Below are 18989 nucleotides of genomic sequence, written 5' to 3'. Positions count from 1 at the left end.
ACACTTGGTAATCAGAGAAACTTTGTCTGGAAGTCTCCTAGTCAATAACACCGAGCCACCCACACTTACTTACTTAAGAGGTGGCTATACCAAATGTAGCAACTAACTTAGCATTAGCATTTTGGCCACAGCCAGGAACCAGCTAACCCTCAGTTATGCGCTAACACTAGTTGTCAGCTTCCATAAACCATATGGGTCCAACCCACAGGCACTGCTAATAAGTACTAATTAGAAACAAGCTAGTAAAATACTAGAATTTCACTCAACAAAGCGAAGTACAAATTTCTTAGATGGTCTGTTCCGAACAGAAGACCAAAATCGCAAGGCTGCTCAGTACAACCTGCCTTGAAGTTGTGCTGTTTTGATGGCTAGGCCTGGAGAGAGAAGAAGAATCAATTTGATTTGGGGTTTTTGATCATTAAAAACTGTATATAAATAAAAATTGTATTACGTTCCTAAAACAAACAGAAATCACTGCATGGCTCTGATAGGTGCTCCACAGTTGGACGGGCACTGTAACAGGATGTGTCCATTGAAACAAATCAGTTCATGGAATTTCTTCTCTCCTAGATTTTACACGATCAGCTGTAAGTGGCATTATTGCAAAGTCGAACGGTTTAGAAACCACAGCCACTCAGTGACAAAGTGGAGGACCATCTAAAGTTACAGCGCTGAGCTGTATATTGCATAAAAGTCACCAATGCACTGCATCCCAAACCTTCTCTGGCATTAACATCAGCACAAAACTGCACCCCAGGAGCTTCATGCCGAGCATGGCCGTGTAGCTCCTGTTGGTGTAATTTGTAGGTGGCCCAGTGTTTTTGTCCATATATGGATTATTGTTCAGTTGTTGATGTGTGTTATCTTTGTTTGTGCAGGACCAGAACTTCTGCGTTATCACAGTTCCAAATCTGTCCACTGAGTTCCCCCTGTTGCAGAACTTTATCAGGGTGCCGTCAATTCCCACCAGCTTGCCGCAACATGAGCTCTATATCTTTCACCGCGATGGAATCAGGTAAATCTCACAGCTCAAGTTTTGTTTGTTTCCCAAAATCACAAATGAACAACACCGATAGTGTATTTGAACCTAATGACTCTGTCACTTTTAACATTTACATTTCCTCTAATATCCACTGGTGTGGTCTTCTGCTTCAAGGTTCAACATGTTTTGCAGTCAGAGACGCTGTGCTGCATACCTTCGTTGTATTGAGTGGTTATTTGTATTGATTTAAACTCATTGTATTAAATTACTGTTGCCTTCCAATCAGTTCGAAGCAGTCTGGCCAGTCTGACATCTGACAGCCACAAGACAGTTTAACTCAGAAAACTGAAGTTCACTGTATATTTTCTCTTTTTCTGACATTTTCTGCAAACCCTAGAAATGGTTGTGTGGGAAGACCCCTACTAAATCAGCAGTTTCTGAAATACTCAGACCAGGCTGTCTGACACAACAGCCATGTCACATTCAGTGACTTAACCACATTTCTTCCTCCATTATGAATCTCTTTTTGAACTTCAGAAGGTTGTCGTGATCATTTCTGCAGCCCTACATCTATCATGTTACTGCCGTGTGATTGGCTCGTTAGATACTTTGGTTAGTGTAAAGTTGAACTTCTGTACCTAATAAAGTGGCTGAGTATGTTTAGTGAAATTTGAAAAATCATCCATGTACTCCTGCAGTGCTGAGCCCAAGAGATCAACACATTCTTTAAAACAGCATCGATACAGAGCATGAACTGTTCAGTCATTTATAGTGATTATACCATGAAATCATTTATGAAGTCTCAGAGCACTATAGAAAGCATTTCCACAGACTCTTTAAGTGTTTTTTCCCCACAGGTCTTTGAGCGTGAGGCCAGCCGTGGCTCTGGACCGCTCTGCTGTCTCTGCTCTGGTGAAGGATCTGAGTCTGAATGAGTCTTTGCTGCAGGACCTGGACCGCTACTACGAGACTGGCTGTGACCAGGTCAGCCAACAAACACTGTTATTAACACACCTGCAGTCAGATTCACAAAGACAGACCTCAGCTGTGCTTTAGATCAGACAAAGACTCACACATTCAGATATATCTGCAGAAAATGAGTTTCAACTACAAGTTGAAACAACTCGTAACAAGTTCTGTTTAAATAAGACTTTGACAAAACTGGATATGAAAATCACTTTAATATCAAGGTTGTATTTTAAGCAAAGAGGAACATCTACTTCATCTCATCTGTGAAATCTCTGCTAAAGGAAGCATAAAAGCACCTTTGCTTACTGTTTAAAGAAGTCAGACAGCTCTTATTACAGCTGCCATGCAGATACTTCAGGGTCATTTCATTCATTCCAAACCTTTCTTAAACTAACTTGACTAACTTGACCGCAGTTCCAAAATTTAGGAAACATGGATGTTAGACAGGGAATGTTGGCAGATAGGAGGAAACAGGTAAGAAGAGCAAACAGGAGGTAATACAGGTGGAGGCAGGCAGGCAGGCAGAAAACTCCGCCCTGCGCACCAACACAAAAACCAAGAGTTAAAAAAACAATATCATAAAATCTGAAACACATCATGAGATAAACAAAGTCAAACAGAACTCCAAACCCAGAGACAACAACAAAGGGTTAATATAGTAAATTTAAGGCGGGTAAGACTCTTTTTGCTCCCCTTAACTTTAAAAAATGAGATGGTGATTAATTTGGACTGTCGAGTGTAACTGGAGCGGTGTGATGATTGTCTTGGAATAACGAGGAATATTGGCTCTTGTGCCAGGGAACAGATTGGTGAGAATTCAGCTGAACGGATTTTCCTCTCTGACTGACACCCCAGCTGTCACTGCCGCAGCTCCAACACTGATAATTACTTCTCAAATGAGAATGCAGCCACTTCATGTGTATTCATGGCACTGGTCTCAGCTACAAGTAAAGTGCACCCTTCTCGTGTGTAGTTCAGTGGAATCACGGAAATTTGACGTGTTTTTGTTTGGTTCACTTGTTCCTCAGGATGCCGTTCCACTGCAGGCCTTCGTCGCCCAGGCAGAAGCAGAGTTAGTTGGGATTGTCATCATCAAGGACGAGCAGGTACTAGAAGTCTGGTTTATTAGTAAAAGTGTGAAGTGTTTGACCATTTAAACCCCCATTCTGCCTGAAAGGAGTAAAAAGATTTCTAATAAAAGGTAAATGGAGTTGCCAGCGAGCTGTTTTAAACACTAGCCTGGCTTTTCACTTCTTCTCTGACTAAAGAGCTGCGCTTTATATGATTAAAGTCTGGAATTTTTTTTTCCGTTAGGAATTGTGCTGCATGTTCATTTTTATGCTCCATCGATCTGCCGCTTTTATTTGTTTTTATTTATAATTTTTAATGCTAAATGGCCAATTAGGACACATTGTGGACATGGGATACTTGCAAAAACAAAAAGCCAACCTTCAACAACAACAGTAAAAACAATTAAACAATATAAATAATTAAGAAAATATTCTATTAAATAAAATACTAATTTGAAATAAGATAAAATAAACAATAAATAAAAAGACAATGTACAAATAAAATTAATTAAAGTTATATTAATAGCTTTAATTAATTCTTAATAATGTAGCTATTATATGACATGGCATACCAATACTTCATGGTCTAATAACACAGTAATAGGCAACAAAGGCAAAAGAACTGCAATAAGCAAAATGTACAATGTAAAAGGAGAAAAACCTAAAATATTACTCCTGAAATTTGTTCCTCTGTCGTCAAGCTCACATGAATCTGTGTCTTTGTCAGGACATCGAGTACATCCGTGCTCACTACAACATCGAGAGCTTCATCTACTTTAGCCACCATGGCTACGATGAGCACGCTCAGATACTCCACTTCGTCCTCAAAACCACCGTCCAACACTTCTCCAAGAACTTCTTTAAGGAGGTTCTCCGGCAGGCTCGCAAATCCTGCCTGTATCTCCGAATCTACCCCCCCTACCACAGCCAGGAGGTGAGTGCACGGGGCTTCCAGGTCCTTGCTTAGCCCTTAACCACTGGGCCACTTCCAGCTGGGGTGCAAGGCTGCTCATTAGTGTAACAAACTAACGAGTGCACACTGTAAAAAGTGTTTAAAAAAAAAGACAAATCCATTTTACACAGATCATGTGACTATAAAACCCCAGTCTAGGTAGCAAGATAGTGCATGTACAGGTAGTCAGTAAAGGTACACAATCAGTCTAGATGAGATGTGTAAAACATAAGGCCCAGAGGCCAGATTTGGCCTGGGAGTCCGGCCCACAGGTTGGCTTTGGAAAAGGAGTGCATATAGATTTTTAAGTTTCAACCGTGTTTTCATAAGCCAGCTTTTAAAGACCACCTCCCCAGTTTCATTCATACTCTGCAGAGGAAAGTTCCTGTTTTTTCAGTAAATGCTAAGGAAATGTCTGTTTTTTTACAGTAAATCCACAGTAACAAAAAACAAAAGAAAGATACAACATTTTGTGTAAATTAATAAAAACTTTACACTTTGAACTACTAGAACTTTTTCTCAATTTTGCACATTTACCATGTAGTTTCACAGGTTCAACCCACTTAAGATCGAAGTAGGCTATATATGACCCACGCAACATGTCCTCATCCCATCACGTAACATACCGACGCTATGTTACGGTATGTCGGTTTGTTATGCGTTCTGAGGCATGAGAGCCCTTTGGAATGAATCTATACATGTGTTACACCCCGGCCTAGGCAACCGGAGTGCAACACGAAAAAAATAAAAATAAAGAAAAAAAACACACAAAAAACCCCCCCACTAAGGCTCTCCACCAAAATCCCAAAACGAAAGTATCGACAAATCTATTTACAGCTATTTACAACAAACTATTTATTTACAACAAAACACCAAACTATTTACAACACGGGGGAGATCGCGACCATGACACCCTGAAACACAGGGTTTAAATACATAGAGGGAGCAATCAGGAAAATGGACAACAGGAGGGAAACACAGCTGGGGCAAATTAGAACTGACGAGACAGGGAAACGTAAATTGAAAACACTAAGATAACACAGACTTTCAAAGTAAAACAGGAAACACATAACAAAAACAACACACCGACAACACCGAAACGTAACACATGTAAATGTGTTTTACGTTCTGATCATGAATCACTTTGGAAAACACTATAGTGCAAATAGTGCAAAAAAATAGTGCAAATGTACAGTAGGACATAATCATTGGCTGAGTACTCTCTGTTGTTAATGGATTTTCAAAACATTTGCCTTCCTCTTTTTATGACAGGTGGTCTAATAAATTCGTTAAGTAATTCGTTAAGTAATTCAGTTTGTATTAGTTCTGTGTTGGATTATCACTGATTACTTTGACTTAAGTCACAGAAAGTCTGAATAAAGGCAGAATTAGATTAGATCATCCCTGCAGCAGGAAGGGAAAATAAGCTGTTGAAAGCCAGGAGAATTTTTTCACAACCCCGTAAAAACATAAATAAAACCAAATGTTTTTATACTGAGTTTTATTCATTTAATGGTTTCCTCTAATTCAGCAAACTTTTATTTATGGAGAGAGCAGGTTGGATATGGAATTGTGCTCGTGGCCGTCTAACTTGATCAGAGAGACGGGTTTGTGGTCGTGTTGCGCCTGTCAGCAGGTCATTTTTTACAGCAGGCTGCCGGTCCCCGAGGTCGGGGCAGCAGGTGTCGACAGCGCTGCCAGCTCAACCTCTCCACGCCATAATAAGAAATTTCCTCAACGTGTAGAGACCTTCCACTTCCTCTGCTAATTAACTTCCACAAACAAGCACCAGATTGGGTGATCGTGATGTGAAAATGGAATAATGGCAGAAGATAAGCAGAGAATTAGCTGTGCTTGGGCAGCGTGTGTCAGTGGTGTAACGCTTGTATCATCTAACTCTTCACCCGAGCTCGTTATCACCACGTAGCTTTCCAGTTGCACCCCCCCCCTCCCCCAGAAAAGCCCCAAACTGATTGCTGTTTAACCTCCGATGGGATTTTCCCTTTCTGTGCTCTCTGCACTCAGAATTCCTGCGTCCACCATCTGCATTATGTCCTCAACTGTGCCGTCCCCGTCTGCCCACGACGCCAGATCATCTACCCGCTGGAGGAGCTTGGCATCAACGCCCCGTCTAGGCGGCTCACAGAAGACCAGGTGGGCACAGCAGCAGCAGGCTGACAGGAAGCCTCCTGCCAGGGAGTTTAGATGGCAGGGAGCACAGCAGGGTGCGCATGTGGCCACCAGGCGGTGCTGTTTCAAAAGAGTTCAGACAAACTGTAGGTATGCAAGAGAAACTCACTGCTGGAGGATGAAGTGCACAGTTTGATGGAATGAACGTTCATGTTTTAGAGATGCTTCTGAGCAGCTTTTTTCCCCACACCTACAACAATTTATCACATTCACTTTGAAACAAATGTTTTTAAACTACTCTACTGAGGATTAACTACAAAAGTCCTCCCACATTCATGTGCAAAAAAGCATGATGGACTAATCAGCACACCGTGTTTGGCTCAGAAGATGAGATTTAGTTTTTTAACTTTTAGGGAAATCCTTTGAGGATTTAACTGTCTCAGGCTCAAAGCTGTGTACACAAAAGCCAAGACTTCTCAGGTAAAACCTCACAAACACATCCAAACTGTTAAACCTCCACTCAAAATAACAGATGATCTTTCAGATAACACCTAGAACCAGTGAAGATTTGTTGCACCATTCATAAAAAATGTAGTGTGTATTTCCAGTTGTGCTCCAGTTTTTACAGTTTTACTGATGAGATGAAATGAAATATCAGGATACAGTAAAGACCTGAGATTGTGGCTGCAGTCGATCATACTTCTTTGTCCTAATTCACTCATTCAGATATGAAACAAACAGTGTTCAGCCCCACTGTCACCCTGAACTGGATAAGTGGAAGGAATGTATACTAAATCTTTGTACACTTACATTTGCTTGTATTGAATAGCTCATAAGACTTTATAAGTTCTACATTACCCCAACATGGTTATAAGAAGCATGAATCAAGTAAACCTTATGTTGTTGTTATAGAAACGTGGAATGAGGTCATTTCTTTTGTTTCTTGTCATTGTGAGTCCATGTAAACAAATATGCCGTGTCACAGATTGCCCTTCCGATTACTTCACTGCCTCTCAGCGTTTCCATCCATTGCTGGAATCAACCTCAGACATCCTTCAAACTGGCATATATTGATTAAATTACATCAGAGAACTGCTTAAGATCGGACATCTGTGTTGTAGTTTTCCTCCAATTCTATCTTTGTGGTTTGCTTTTTTGTGTTTTAGTGTTTGAGAATGTGTTTAGAGTATTTTAGGGAAGGACAGATTGTGTCTGACTCAGTGAAAAGGGTTTAAGGTTTTGTTGAATGAGTGACACATTCTGCCGAGGACATCGATGATTTGGGTCCGAGAATGGCACTAAGGTTTTTGGTATGTTTATTGTTCCAGCATCTTCTGTGGCTTCAGTCTTATAGTCTCAGTCTTCTGTCTGTTCATGTAATCCCAGACTGACTCCATGATGTTGAGACCATGCCCTGAGGGGAGTCAGACCATCTGTCGCAGGTCTGTTCTTGTAACTAAACATACAAATGAAAGGAAAACCAGCACAGAGTGTTTCAGGCAGGTGTCAGGCCATCGCTTTCCTTCAGATCAGCTTTGATGCTTTTTGAAGAGTAATACTCACCTGTTTGTGTGTCAGCTCAGCACTGATGATAATAAAAAGCTGAGGTTAATTATATGAAAGTGAGAGAAAACACTTGCATCATCTTCCACGTGCAGTGTATGCTGAGCTGTCACCTGCTGCCTGATTTCCACTATAAGTTGATTAAGTAAAGGGAAAAAGTGCAACAGAATAAAGAAAATGAAACTAACAGCCTGGGTTTTAGTACCTTGGTTTGTCGCTCTGTTTAAGGCATATTTTCTTCTGTAAATATGAAGTGCAGCTTCTTAAGATGACTTCAGTAAAAGGTGGAGAAAAGCAGGTGAAAGTAGCCTGTGTGAATAATGGCATGGTTTCAGCTGTCAACCATGTTTGGGGCTTAAAGCCTGGCTGATTGATTTTAACATCCTGCACTTCAAATATTTACCCCATGTTCAGCAGCGCTCTTTCCACCTGAGGCGTCACCATGTACACTAACATGTTCATTTCACTCCATCACCCCCCTCTCCTCCCGCCAGCCCCATGCCAGTCATGATTTCCACGCTGCCTGATAACAGCTTCGCCTCCGAGATCTTTGTCCCAGCCTCCTCCCGATGTCGGCCCCGGGATGACTAATCAAATTTAAAGCACCTGTTCCCTCTCTGTCAATACGGGATCATGTTACGCAGTGCCGTGGTCATTGTGTGCGGCAAAGGTGAGGCACCTCCAGCGCGATAAGAGCGGCTGCACCTGCTCCACCTCACATGCAGATGAGACGGGAGCTTTGTTCATCTGATTACCTCATCTGGTTAATTCCTGCAGTATTCAGACAGATGCATCTAGGCATTTAATTTTTCCAGTATATGATAACAGATGAAGGGTTTTTACATATAAAGTAAAGCTCGGTTTCAATAAATGTCGACCTACAGCAGCTGTGTGAGACATCAGCTTAAAAATCACTGTTTGTCTTATCTATTTTAAAAGTTAATAGAACAGACAGATATACATGCAAACAATAATATGAGATTTTTTTTTCTTCAGGGTAAAGGCTAGTCTAAATGAACCAGAAAACGGTCATGACATGATCTTATCTTCAAAATTAAGGCGCACATGATACCGGCAAGTCAGTGTCATCACCAAAAAGCTTTCACAGACTTTTCAGAGCCAGTGTGCTGCTCATTTCATATTTATTTACATATTCAAACAGGATGTCCCAGTTTATATTTATAAATGTAAAATAATGTAGAGAACAGTAATGCAGTCTGTTCATACTTTTTCTTAATCATCTTTCAGGTAGTAAAACGTGTTTAAATTAGCTTTAGACAGGAGTAGTATGTGGGACCCATGTTGGTTTTCTTGAGTGACCGTATTTGGACCAGAGGGTGGAGTTCATCTAATTCTGACAAACTTGTTATCAGTCTGCATTCATAAACTACATGGATGTAACACACAAACGCACACCTGTCTGATAATTAGTGCAAAATAGCAAACCTGTAAAATACTGGAGTTTCACTCAGCAAAACAAGCACAGGCTCAGTTTGCAATAATATAATATAATCAGTCATAACAGCCATACCTCCATACCCATAACTCCAGTATCCAGTTCTGACAAAATTCCCACTGGGAAGTTTTTATCCATCAAACTATCCAAAACACTCTTTTTGCACCAGTTTTTAAACATGCTTTTTTAATACTGGTAAATCATTTTAACCCAGACGTCTGGGGATCGACTCACTTTGGAGCTTGCCTCATGTGGTCGTTAGTGGAACTGCAGATTATTGCATGAAATTCATTTGGTTTTTCAGCATCAGTGGTTGCTGCATGATTTAACCTAGTATTACCTGCAGTAATCACACAATATACATCACATATCGACTCCAAGGCTACTTTATCTCCAGTCAAGCAAAAAATTAAAAATAATGAGCCTGTGCATTCAAAATTAAAATAAAGACAAATTGACTTTTACTGCTTACATAAGTTCCTGAGATGAAACCCTGTTTCCGACATGCTGTACAAAGACCAAATGAAAAAAATGGAAAATACAGTTACACCCATCTATTTTGGAGCACATTTTTCAGGTTTTAACTCTCTGTACAAAAATATTCAAATAACATGAAAGTACACGCTCTCAGCTTTAATTCGAGGACCAAAATGTGGCATTAATTGTTTAGTAATCACAGACATTTTTATAAATAGTCTGTACTCAGAGGCTCGTGCAGCTGGAATAATTGCAGAATGTGGTTTGGTATTGTATTGCTAAAATTAAAATTACCCGGAGGGCTGCATACACATGGTTTAGCTTCTGCGGGATAGTTTTCCATTCACAATCATGTTACTATTAGTTGTTCCATTAAGTGTTTTTAAGCATTACACACCTCTCAACCTTTTCTGAAATATGTTGCTTCAAAACAAAAGCTTGGTGTATATACTAAATTACCAAACACAATTCAAAATCAAACCTGCAAAGTTTAATTTTTTGTGATTTTTTGATGCTTCAAAATTTTCAGTGTGTGGCTTATTTATCATATAAAATAACCAAGGCTTCTTACGTTTTCCTCCTACAGTCAAACCTGTGCCAAAACACCTCCGTGTATGTGACAGATGTTGGGCTCACATGCCCTCGTGGAAATTTATTTAAATATCACACAAAGGTTAATTCCACCCATGCCCCCCCCCCCCCCCCCCCCCACACACACACGCGCACACACACTTTTTTCTTTTACTTTTTTTTTTTTCTCAGTGTTGTTTTCATTCAATAAGGTGCATTGTGGGGCCAATCTGTTTAATTATAGAAAATGAAGGCGACATTAGCTGCCTCAGATCACAGTGAGAGGAGGCGAGAGAGACGATTGGCCTTGGAGAATTGGGAAATTGGAACGGCGTGTTCGACCAATTCCTGTGGGACGCTTTTGTGATTGTTGGAGAAAAGGGTTCCTTAACTCTCAGGTCACACATTTGATCCCTTCCCATCCCAGCGGGCTTTCCGTTTTGGCTAAAATTAAATGTGCTTTGCACGAAATGTTATTCATGCTACTTGTAATTATACGCTTATGCAGGGAGGCAGGACTCTGTATATTTTGGCAGATTGCGTGTCAGCTCATTAAAATTCTTCTTCCCTTGAAAAAAGATGTATAAAAAGTTCATATGCTGTTGGAAATTTGCAGCATTTAATGTAATTTCCTTTTTCCTTTTACGCAAGAAAATCCCTTTGCTTTGAGCCGTTTCTGCTCAAACGCTTGTGAACTTTTTTGAAAACTGGTGAAAAGCATGATTGATGGCGTGTCCATTAAGTTTCACACAGCGCAGACGTTTAGGGCCTAAGATTCAGCACGAGTCGCGCTTGAATGTCACAGAGTATAAAGAGAAAAGCTGAAAGCTTGCAGGCTGATGAGGTACCCCGATGAAATCTGCTGAGCTGTGAATGGGAGAAATTGGACAGGTCATTATGTAATAATAATAAGTACATTTGCTGCATTTATTTAATTTCCTGAAAATGGTGTCAGTCGTTCTGGGAGTGATGTGTCACCTCCAGATGGGGGTAAACGTGACAGACCGTCTCCTCTCTTTGTTTCTCTTAGGCACCGTTTGCTCTCAGCCTCGTCAGCAGAAAGTTGACCATGGAGCCAAAGGTCACCATTAATACCCGGATTGTGCTGGTGGGAGCTTCGGACACAGGTTTAGCTTTCCTCGAGGTGCTTTGTTCCTGGTGAGTCTGCCTCTGAACTAACTCCAGGATTGATTGCGGCTGTACTTTCTAAATTTGTGGCAGGAGTGACAGCGTTTTTCCTATTTCACTCTGATCCGATTAGCTGTTTGGTGTCCCGGGGCAAAAATTTGCTCAAGCCCTTATTAAGCCTCTCACAGAAACCTCTCACCATCTGTGCATTGTGTATGTACCTTATCATCTCCAAGTCCCCATCAAGCACAGAGCACACAGCTCTGCTGCACACGGCACACAGCTTCATTAGCTGCTCAGAATCTCACCTATACACTCAAAGTGCTCCCAAGAGTTTCTGTCTGTCGGGTAGTTTGTGGTGAACAGGCGGATGTAAATGTGCCACGTACAAGTGTAGCCCGATGTATACAATATTGTTCCTTTGTGCCATAGAGTGCCACTGTTGCCACCAACATATGACATATTCCTTCATGAATCATTATAGTCATATTCAATCTGACCATACACACCAGCCGGTTGCCCCAAATACTCACAGGATCAAATATAGATTAATCCACTTCTAAAAGTAGTTCCTGATAAATTTATCATGTTTACTCATGTTTAATAAAAATTGATTGAACTTTTAAAGTTGCTCTTATGGCATTGATTAAACTGATAAAATTAATTTGTGTTTAAGATTACATATTCAAAATAGGTCGCAGTGGATGTCTCCATATATGTCTAATAATGAAAGTCTGTGTAAATGGCACTCAGAATCATCAAGTGGCGCAACCTGTAGTACAGACACTTAAACATGCACCTCATGTTTCTGAATCAGTAACTGTCTGCAGACAATGATGTCTGCTATAAGCACAAACAGGTCACACTGCATGTGGCAAAGAAGAAGAACACGGTGAGGATGCAGGTGCTGTAATAGAGATCTGGCAGATGTTAGAATGAAATGTGTTTAGGTGCCCGAGTAGCCCAGAGCCTCTCACTTGAGCTTCTGTTTCATTTCTTTATCGCCTTTCATGCCAGGAATCCAAACCTCTGGAAATGTCACTTGACTTCAGCTCAGGCGTCTTCTGTTTGCCTCTGTCCTCGCTCCCTGAGATTAACTGCTCCAGCAAATAATAAGAAGCAGAGGGCTGCTGATTCAGAGCCAGCTGATAGCTGCCAGGCAACCAGGGTTGTTGTTTTGAGAGAGCGAGATCTCTCAGCGCTCATAGAGCTGGTGAGGCTGGCACTGCGGCGGTGCCGGGGCAGGCGCACGCAGCTGTCTGAGGCCTGGCATTCAGCGGGGCCAGAGCCGGCCCCCTTTAATTTGCCACTCCACTGTTTCCCCCGTCAGGATCTGCTGCAGCGATCTGTGTTTGCTGTCACTAATGAGTTGACTAATGAGGCAGTTAGTGTCTACTGGACTAATGGTGAGGCGGCAACACATTTAGAGGGTGAAAGATGGGTCAGTTTCGGCCTGCGAGGGGCCCCCCTTATCAGCCTTGCCCAAATGTCCACCCCCCTCCACACCAACACAGATTTCCTTGTGCTCATTGAGTCCACCCCCCCCCCCCCCCCCCCCCCCCTCTCCATTACTGGCTGGGACGGGGTCAGGCAGATAAAGAGCTCTGCAGCGGCTCAGCCCTTTGCTCACCGCGGTCAGACTGCAGGGTCACCACAGCTGTCTGTCACCGGCAGATAACAGAGCAAATCCAGAGCTGCTGATTTTGTCGCATCCAGACGCCAATAATGGGCCATAATGCCTCAGCGCTGCAACAAAAAATCCATCTTCTGGCACGGATTGACAAGAAAGTTTGACTGTGGTCGCTGTCAGATTGTTGCTGTGTTATTGTGTTGTTGTTATTATTCGCATGTTCATGTCAGAAAGCAACGCTTAAACCAATGCTGACACAAAGCACGGAGGCATTTTTATCTGATCCAGCTATAAATATTGTTTGCTGGGAAATGTGTTTATTATGCTAATATCTACAGGTCAGTAATGTAGAACTTTTAAAGGAAAAAAAAGTTACTTTAGGTGATTCGTCAAATCATTTATATTTTTACCTTTTTGTTTGTTTGTTTTTTTTCTTCAGTAGATGGAAGGTCTCTCAGCTTGCTAGTTATCACATTCCAAGTTAAAGTTATAGCAGTAACTTTATACCCAAGCCTCAATAACACAATCATTTTTTATATGCCTAAATGCTTCCTAGCCTAACATTCACATTTTAATCAACATGTCAGGACTAACTCATAGTTCAATATCTTTGGCATGCAAACAGGAGCAGCCAGGGATCAAACCACCAACCTTCTGATTTGTAGATGACCTCTTCTATTTTATCATACTATTACCTGCTCATTAGTGTAAGTAATGTGCTGGAGGTTGAACGCCTGCTAGCAGCTAACTGCCAGTGACAGAGTGACTTGCTGGTCTTGTGAGGATGCTGATTCATAAAAACTGGAATTTTGCTTATTTCACAAATTTTTCCACCCCCATAGATTGCCATTTGAGTACCACCCACTAAGATGGAGCAGCAAGGTTTATGACTAATACTGCAGTCAGCCTACAGGTGTGATTTGAGACCAACTTTACAAAATGTGCAGTATAATGAGTCATTTAATGAAAGCATTATATAAAAACCAGCAACTTTTGGCTCACATCAAAGTGCTAAGCAGATTTTCATTCAGCTGACCAGGTGGTGTCTTTGGAATCAGCTTCTGTTTATCATCTCCGTGGAGCTGTGGTGCAGGATATTTAATAGTACCTGTAATATTTTACAGGTAAAATAAGCACCCAGGAAAGTCTGTTTTTGGTTATTTGGCTGTAGTTGTAGTCCTGTAACAATCCTGTATACCAGATATAACCTTAAAGTACCTCTTCAATATGAGGAACCAAGCACAGCCATCGTGTGTTTACCACATGCCTCACTGCATGTATCTACTGCTATAACTGCTCACTAATATGAAACAACAGCCTTCCCATGTACAATCGGTTAAGCAGCATTTTGGTGTCTGGTGTTGTCAATGTGCGCCGCTGGGCGTTAATTTAGCAGGAAGCACAGATAAGAACAGAGCAGGAGGTGATCAGAGTGTCAGGGTGATAAGGCTGGACGCTGCGAGGTACACACACACACTTTGCTATTCACTGAGCGCAGGAGCTGGAACTGCTGTTATCAGCTGTGTAATGTCCTGTCGGCCACAACAAAGGAGGCCATTTGCATCACAAGAGATGGTTTATACTGTCAACAGTAAACTCACAAGAGCTCAGACGGCTCCAGTTTTTCATGCTCAGGAACCACAAACGCATCAGCAGGCTGGAGAATGTGCACCTGAGAAGCTTTACGCTTTGTAAACATGCCTACATTGGTAAACAGAGGGATTTTAAAAGGTTTATGATTTATGTAAAAGCACCATAATATGTAATTTCAACAGTGTACTGAATTTTGAATTAAAGCTAAACTCCTGAGCTGCTCTTTTTAGCCCCGTGTAATTTACGTTTGTCAATCTTTACAAACGGAAACTTGCCAGCGAACTGAGGATAACCCCCCCCCCCCCCAAAAAAAACAACAACAAACAAAACCAAACCAGAGAGTGTGACAATGGTATAAATAGCTGTTTTCAGTTCAGTGCATTCAGATCTGTTATAGTTTCTATTTTGTAGAACTTGTTTTCTCGTTTGGATCATGGTGTCAGGAGTCAGCTTTAAATCAACCTCAAGTGTATTGAAAACGCAGTGTCCGCAGTAAATGAGCTGCTAAAGGTGCAGGATGGGCTATCATGACAACGTTTCAATGCACCGCCGTTTCAGTTCATAAAACCATTCTGCTATGTTTGTGTTCTCAGGTTAAAAGTGGATAACAGTCTGCTGTTTGCGCAACAGTTCAGACGCAGGCAACATTTTTCAGTCTAATATTGGCGTTCCAGTTTCTGTGTCTGCATACATATTTAAATAACCGGATAAAAAACACGACCCATTATACAACATCCCAGTTTCAGTGTTACTTAAGTTTAGTTATTGTTAAATTGGTGTTAAGCAGTTTTGTTACACTTAGATAGCACAGAGGATACCTAAATTTGACAAAAGTATACTAGAGGTGTGCTACAAGGTGTCTTTAGCTGTTTGTGTATCCACAAGCGAATGTCAGGAACATCTGTCAGTCAGTGGTGACACACCCACACAGACCTAAGAAGAAGACTGATTAGCCTGAGTAAGTGAAATATGGAAAGGTTGTTATTCCTCCGGTGTTCAAGACATTTAAACATTACGATAAAGGTAGCTTTGAGCGCTGTAAACTAACTTTCTGGATAAATAATGTTGAAAGAGTAGAGAAAAAATAAAAAAGCTTCACTCTTGTCAAAAGTAAACATGTTAATAGACATATGCTCATAGCTCGGTATGCAATACTCAGTGCTTGCTGCTATTGTTATCCAACCACTGCACTTCCATTTTGCTGCTACTCGGCATCTAAAATGTCAACTGTGTCATTGTATCCTTGAATTTCCCAACTGTGGGACCAATAAAGGCTTTGTTGTCTTAGCTTATCTATGATTCTTTACCTGGCCTTATATTCCCGTAACACAAAATCATCACTATATCAACTGAGTTGTGACTTTTATTCCATATTTTCTTCTTTTTGTGGCTAGCTTTAGTCTGCTTTTCTAAATGTTTTTATACATCTGTGAACAAAATGGAAATTACAGTCTTCAACAGTTGTTTACACACATTTTTGAATCTTTGGCTGATTTTTTTCAAAAGTCTAAACATAAAAACCCAAAATGCAATTCAAAAATGTTTTTTTTTTTTCCATTTCTTTTTTTGTGTGTGTGCATCAAAACGGCCCAGACACATACACCGACATATAAATAGCTCTCCCTGCCAGCCAACAACACAATGATCTGCTCAACACAATACACTGCTGCACACTGATCAGCAAGTTCATGCCTTATTCATTTTCACTCTATGTTGTGGCAAAAGGTGTGTGTATGTGTATATATATATATATATATATATATATATATGCAAGATGCTAGCAGGCAAGGCATACATGGAACGCCATAACCAAGTGGCCGGCATAGTGTACAGGAACATCTGTGCCGAGTATAACCTGGAAGTCCCGAGGTCAAAATGGGAGATGCCCCCAAGGGTGGTGGAGAATGACCGAGCTAAGATCCTGTGGGACTTCCAGATACAGACGGACAAAATGGTGGTGGCTAACCAACCGGACATAGTGGTGGTAGACAAACAGAAGAAGACGGCCGTAGTGATCGATGTAGCGGTTCCGAATGACAGCAATATCAGGAAGAAGGAACACGAGAAGCTGGAGAAATACCAAGGGCTCAGAGAAGAGCTCGAGAGGATGTGGAGGGTGAAGGTAACGGTGGTCCCCGTGGTAATCGGAGCACTAGGTGCGGTGACTCCCAAGCTAGGCGAGTGGCTCCAGCAGATCCCGGGAACAACATCGGAGATCTCTGTCCAGAAGAGCGCAGTCCTGGGAACAGCTAAGATACTGCGCAGGACCCTCAAGCTCCCAGGCCTCTGGTAGAGGACCCGAGCTTGAAGGATAAACCGCCCGCAGGGGCGTGCTGGGTGTTTTTTATATATATATATATATATATACACATACAGAGAGAGAGAGAGATGTTTTTGCATGCGTTGCACATAAAATATAACAGGAGAAAATAGAGAAAAGCATTCAGTATTTTCTATAAAATACTTAAATGTGACAAAAAAAGTGCAAAATGTAAGACTGTAATAACTGGGCAGCATGGTGCCTGCTGTTCAGCCTGGCCAAACCACCTCTACATCACAAGCATTGCTCACTGTGGCCGACGAGCCAGGAAAGAATATTCTGGAGAGAATGCTTCTCCGCATGCATCCTCCACTGTTTACATGCGTGGGGACAAGGGTCACACACCTTCCATAGCCATGCACAAAGAAGCCCCTTCAGTTTGGTTTAGGAATAGAGAATGTGGTGGGAGGTAAAGAATAATAAATCGTGGCTGGCCGATGAATCAATTGTGAACCAGAGCAGCCTAGAGGAAAGTCACGTTTTCCCAGTGTCTCCACTGTCCCCTATTTTCCTTTAAAATAGCAGAAATCACGGTTTTGCTTTTATACCTCTTTAATGTTCTAATATCTAAGTGAGGCATTAAAAAGCTAGTGATTAAATACCATCAGATGGGGGTAAATAAAGTCCCAATGATTGAAATAAACAGTATAAAAAAACACAAACAGTATAAAAATGTACAAAGTGTTATCTAGAATTTCCAGTTTCACACACTTAAAGTAGTAACATGAGTTTTATGTTTCAGTGATTGCGTTTCCAAAAGCTCTGAAGTCCTTCCCAGGGTCCTCCTCTCACTGTGTGTTCACAGCGTTATGTGGAATAGCACTCATGCTTTTCGCTGCTGTTTGTTCTCTCACAGCCCTCACCTGAGGTTCAACAGCCTGACCCTCATTTCAACACACGGTTTCCCCGGCGACTACAACCGCGAGGACGCTGGATTTCTGTCCACAAGGTGAGTGAACAGAACAACATGCACATGAAAATGGAAAACCTTGTTGTGCCATCTCGCATTCCCAAACATGTTGGATATATATCGACATACCATCAGACAGCTGGAAAAGCACCAGAGTGTGTGATTATTTTAAGTGTAATTAAACTCAGTTAAAAACAGTGTTTTAGAAGCAAAAATGTAAACGCAACATGACATTATTATTATTTCAGAATATTATGAAAGAAACTTTAAAAGCAATGTTATTTGCCACTATGTGAGGCAACCTCTTTCACATTAATGAATCAGACACATTTGCAGATTCTTGTACACGTTTCCAAGTTTCAAGTTTTATTGTCATGTACAGATAAACACTGTAGCCACATTTATCCATAATGAAATTCTTTGGCTCGTGCTCCTCAAATTTACATGAGCATATAGAGAGTGTGCAGTTATATTGAGAAGAAAATAACAGAAAATAGCAGTGGTAGTAATAAAATAATAATAATAATAACAATAACAATAACAATAATAATAATAATAACAATAAAAAGGAGAGGAAAAAAGTATTAAATATTAGAGAATTTAGTTGGTATTTACATTTAAGACAAGTTGGTATTTACAAGTTTGTGCAAGAGTATCTGCAGGTTGTACAAAGTTGTGCAGTGAGCATTTAAGTAGCATTTGTTGAAGTGACAGTGTGCAGAGTCCTGTTATTGTAGTGAGTGTGTAGTGTTGTGTATGGAATGTCAGCAGTTCAAAAGTCTGATGGCTTGTGGGTAAAAACTGTCCCTGTGTCTGGTAGTGTGGGTCTGGATGCTCCTGAACCGCCTGCCGGACGGCAGGAGTGTGAAAGGTCTGTGTCTGGGGTGGCTGGGATCAGAGAGGATCCGCTGTGTCTTCCTCATGCAGCACTGTCTGTAGAGATTCGGCATGGCTGGCAGTTCAGTCCTGATGATGCGCTGTGCTGATCTCACCACCCTCTGCAGAGCTTTGTGGTCCAGACCATTACAGCTGCCACACCAAGTGGTGATGCAGCCAGTCAGAATACTTTCAGTGGTGATTTTCAACCGTGATTTCCACAAACATTAAGAACATTTGTACACATTTCTTTTTAAATTGAGCCGAATTCTGTGCCAGAGACCGGCCAACAAATGATGACAGACACTGACATTGTCAGTGCATATTAGAAATACAGATTTCTAACTGAAAGTGCATCATCAT

The 18989-nt window shown here is 41.2% G+C and overlaps 1 protein-coding gene across 3 annotated transcripts in view; it reads left to right on the top strand.

Annotated features, from left to right (window-relative positions):
- Positions 1–18989, top strand: part of cfap61 (cilia and flagella associated protein 61) — a 45839-nt gene that overhangs the window by 9369 nt on the left and 17481 nt on the right. Inside the window, exons 10-16 of one of the 3 annotated variants that reach the window (XM_085432629.1) lie at positions 879–1015; positions 1840–1966; positions 2980–3057; positions 3749–3955; positions 5999–6127; positions 11200–11327; positions 17697–17789. In XM_085432629.1, the coding sequence (XP_085288755.1) occupies positions 879–1015; positions 1840–1966; positions 2980–3057; positions 3749–3955; positions 5999–6127; positions 11200–11327; positions 17697–17789 (899 nt within the window). The remainder of the gene's footprint in view (positions 1–878; positions 1016–1839; positions 1967–2979; positions 3058–3748; positions 3956–5998; positions 6128–11199; positions 11328–17696; positions 17790–18989) is intronic. The other 2 variants (XM_085432631.1, XM_085432630.1) reach the window with 2 other exon arrangements.

This window comes from Copadichromis virginalis, linkage group LG15 (assembly GCF_057382275.1).
Source record: "Copadichromis virginalis isolate Kocher_CV1m ecotype Utaka linkage group LG15, C_Virginalis_male_GT1.1, whole genome shotgun sequence".
NCBI lineage: Eukaryota > Metazoa > Chordata > Actinopteri > Cichliformes > Cichlidae > Copadichromis > Copadichromis virginalis.
This window is presented reverse-complemented; position numbering and strand designations above follow the sequence as displayed.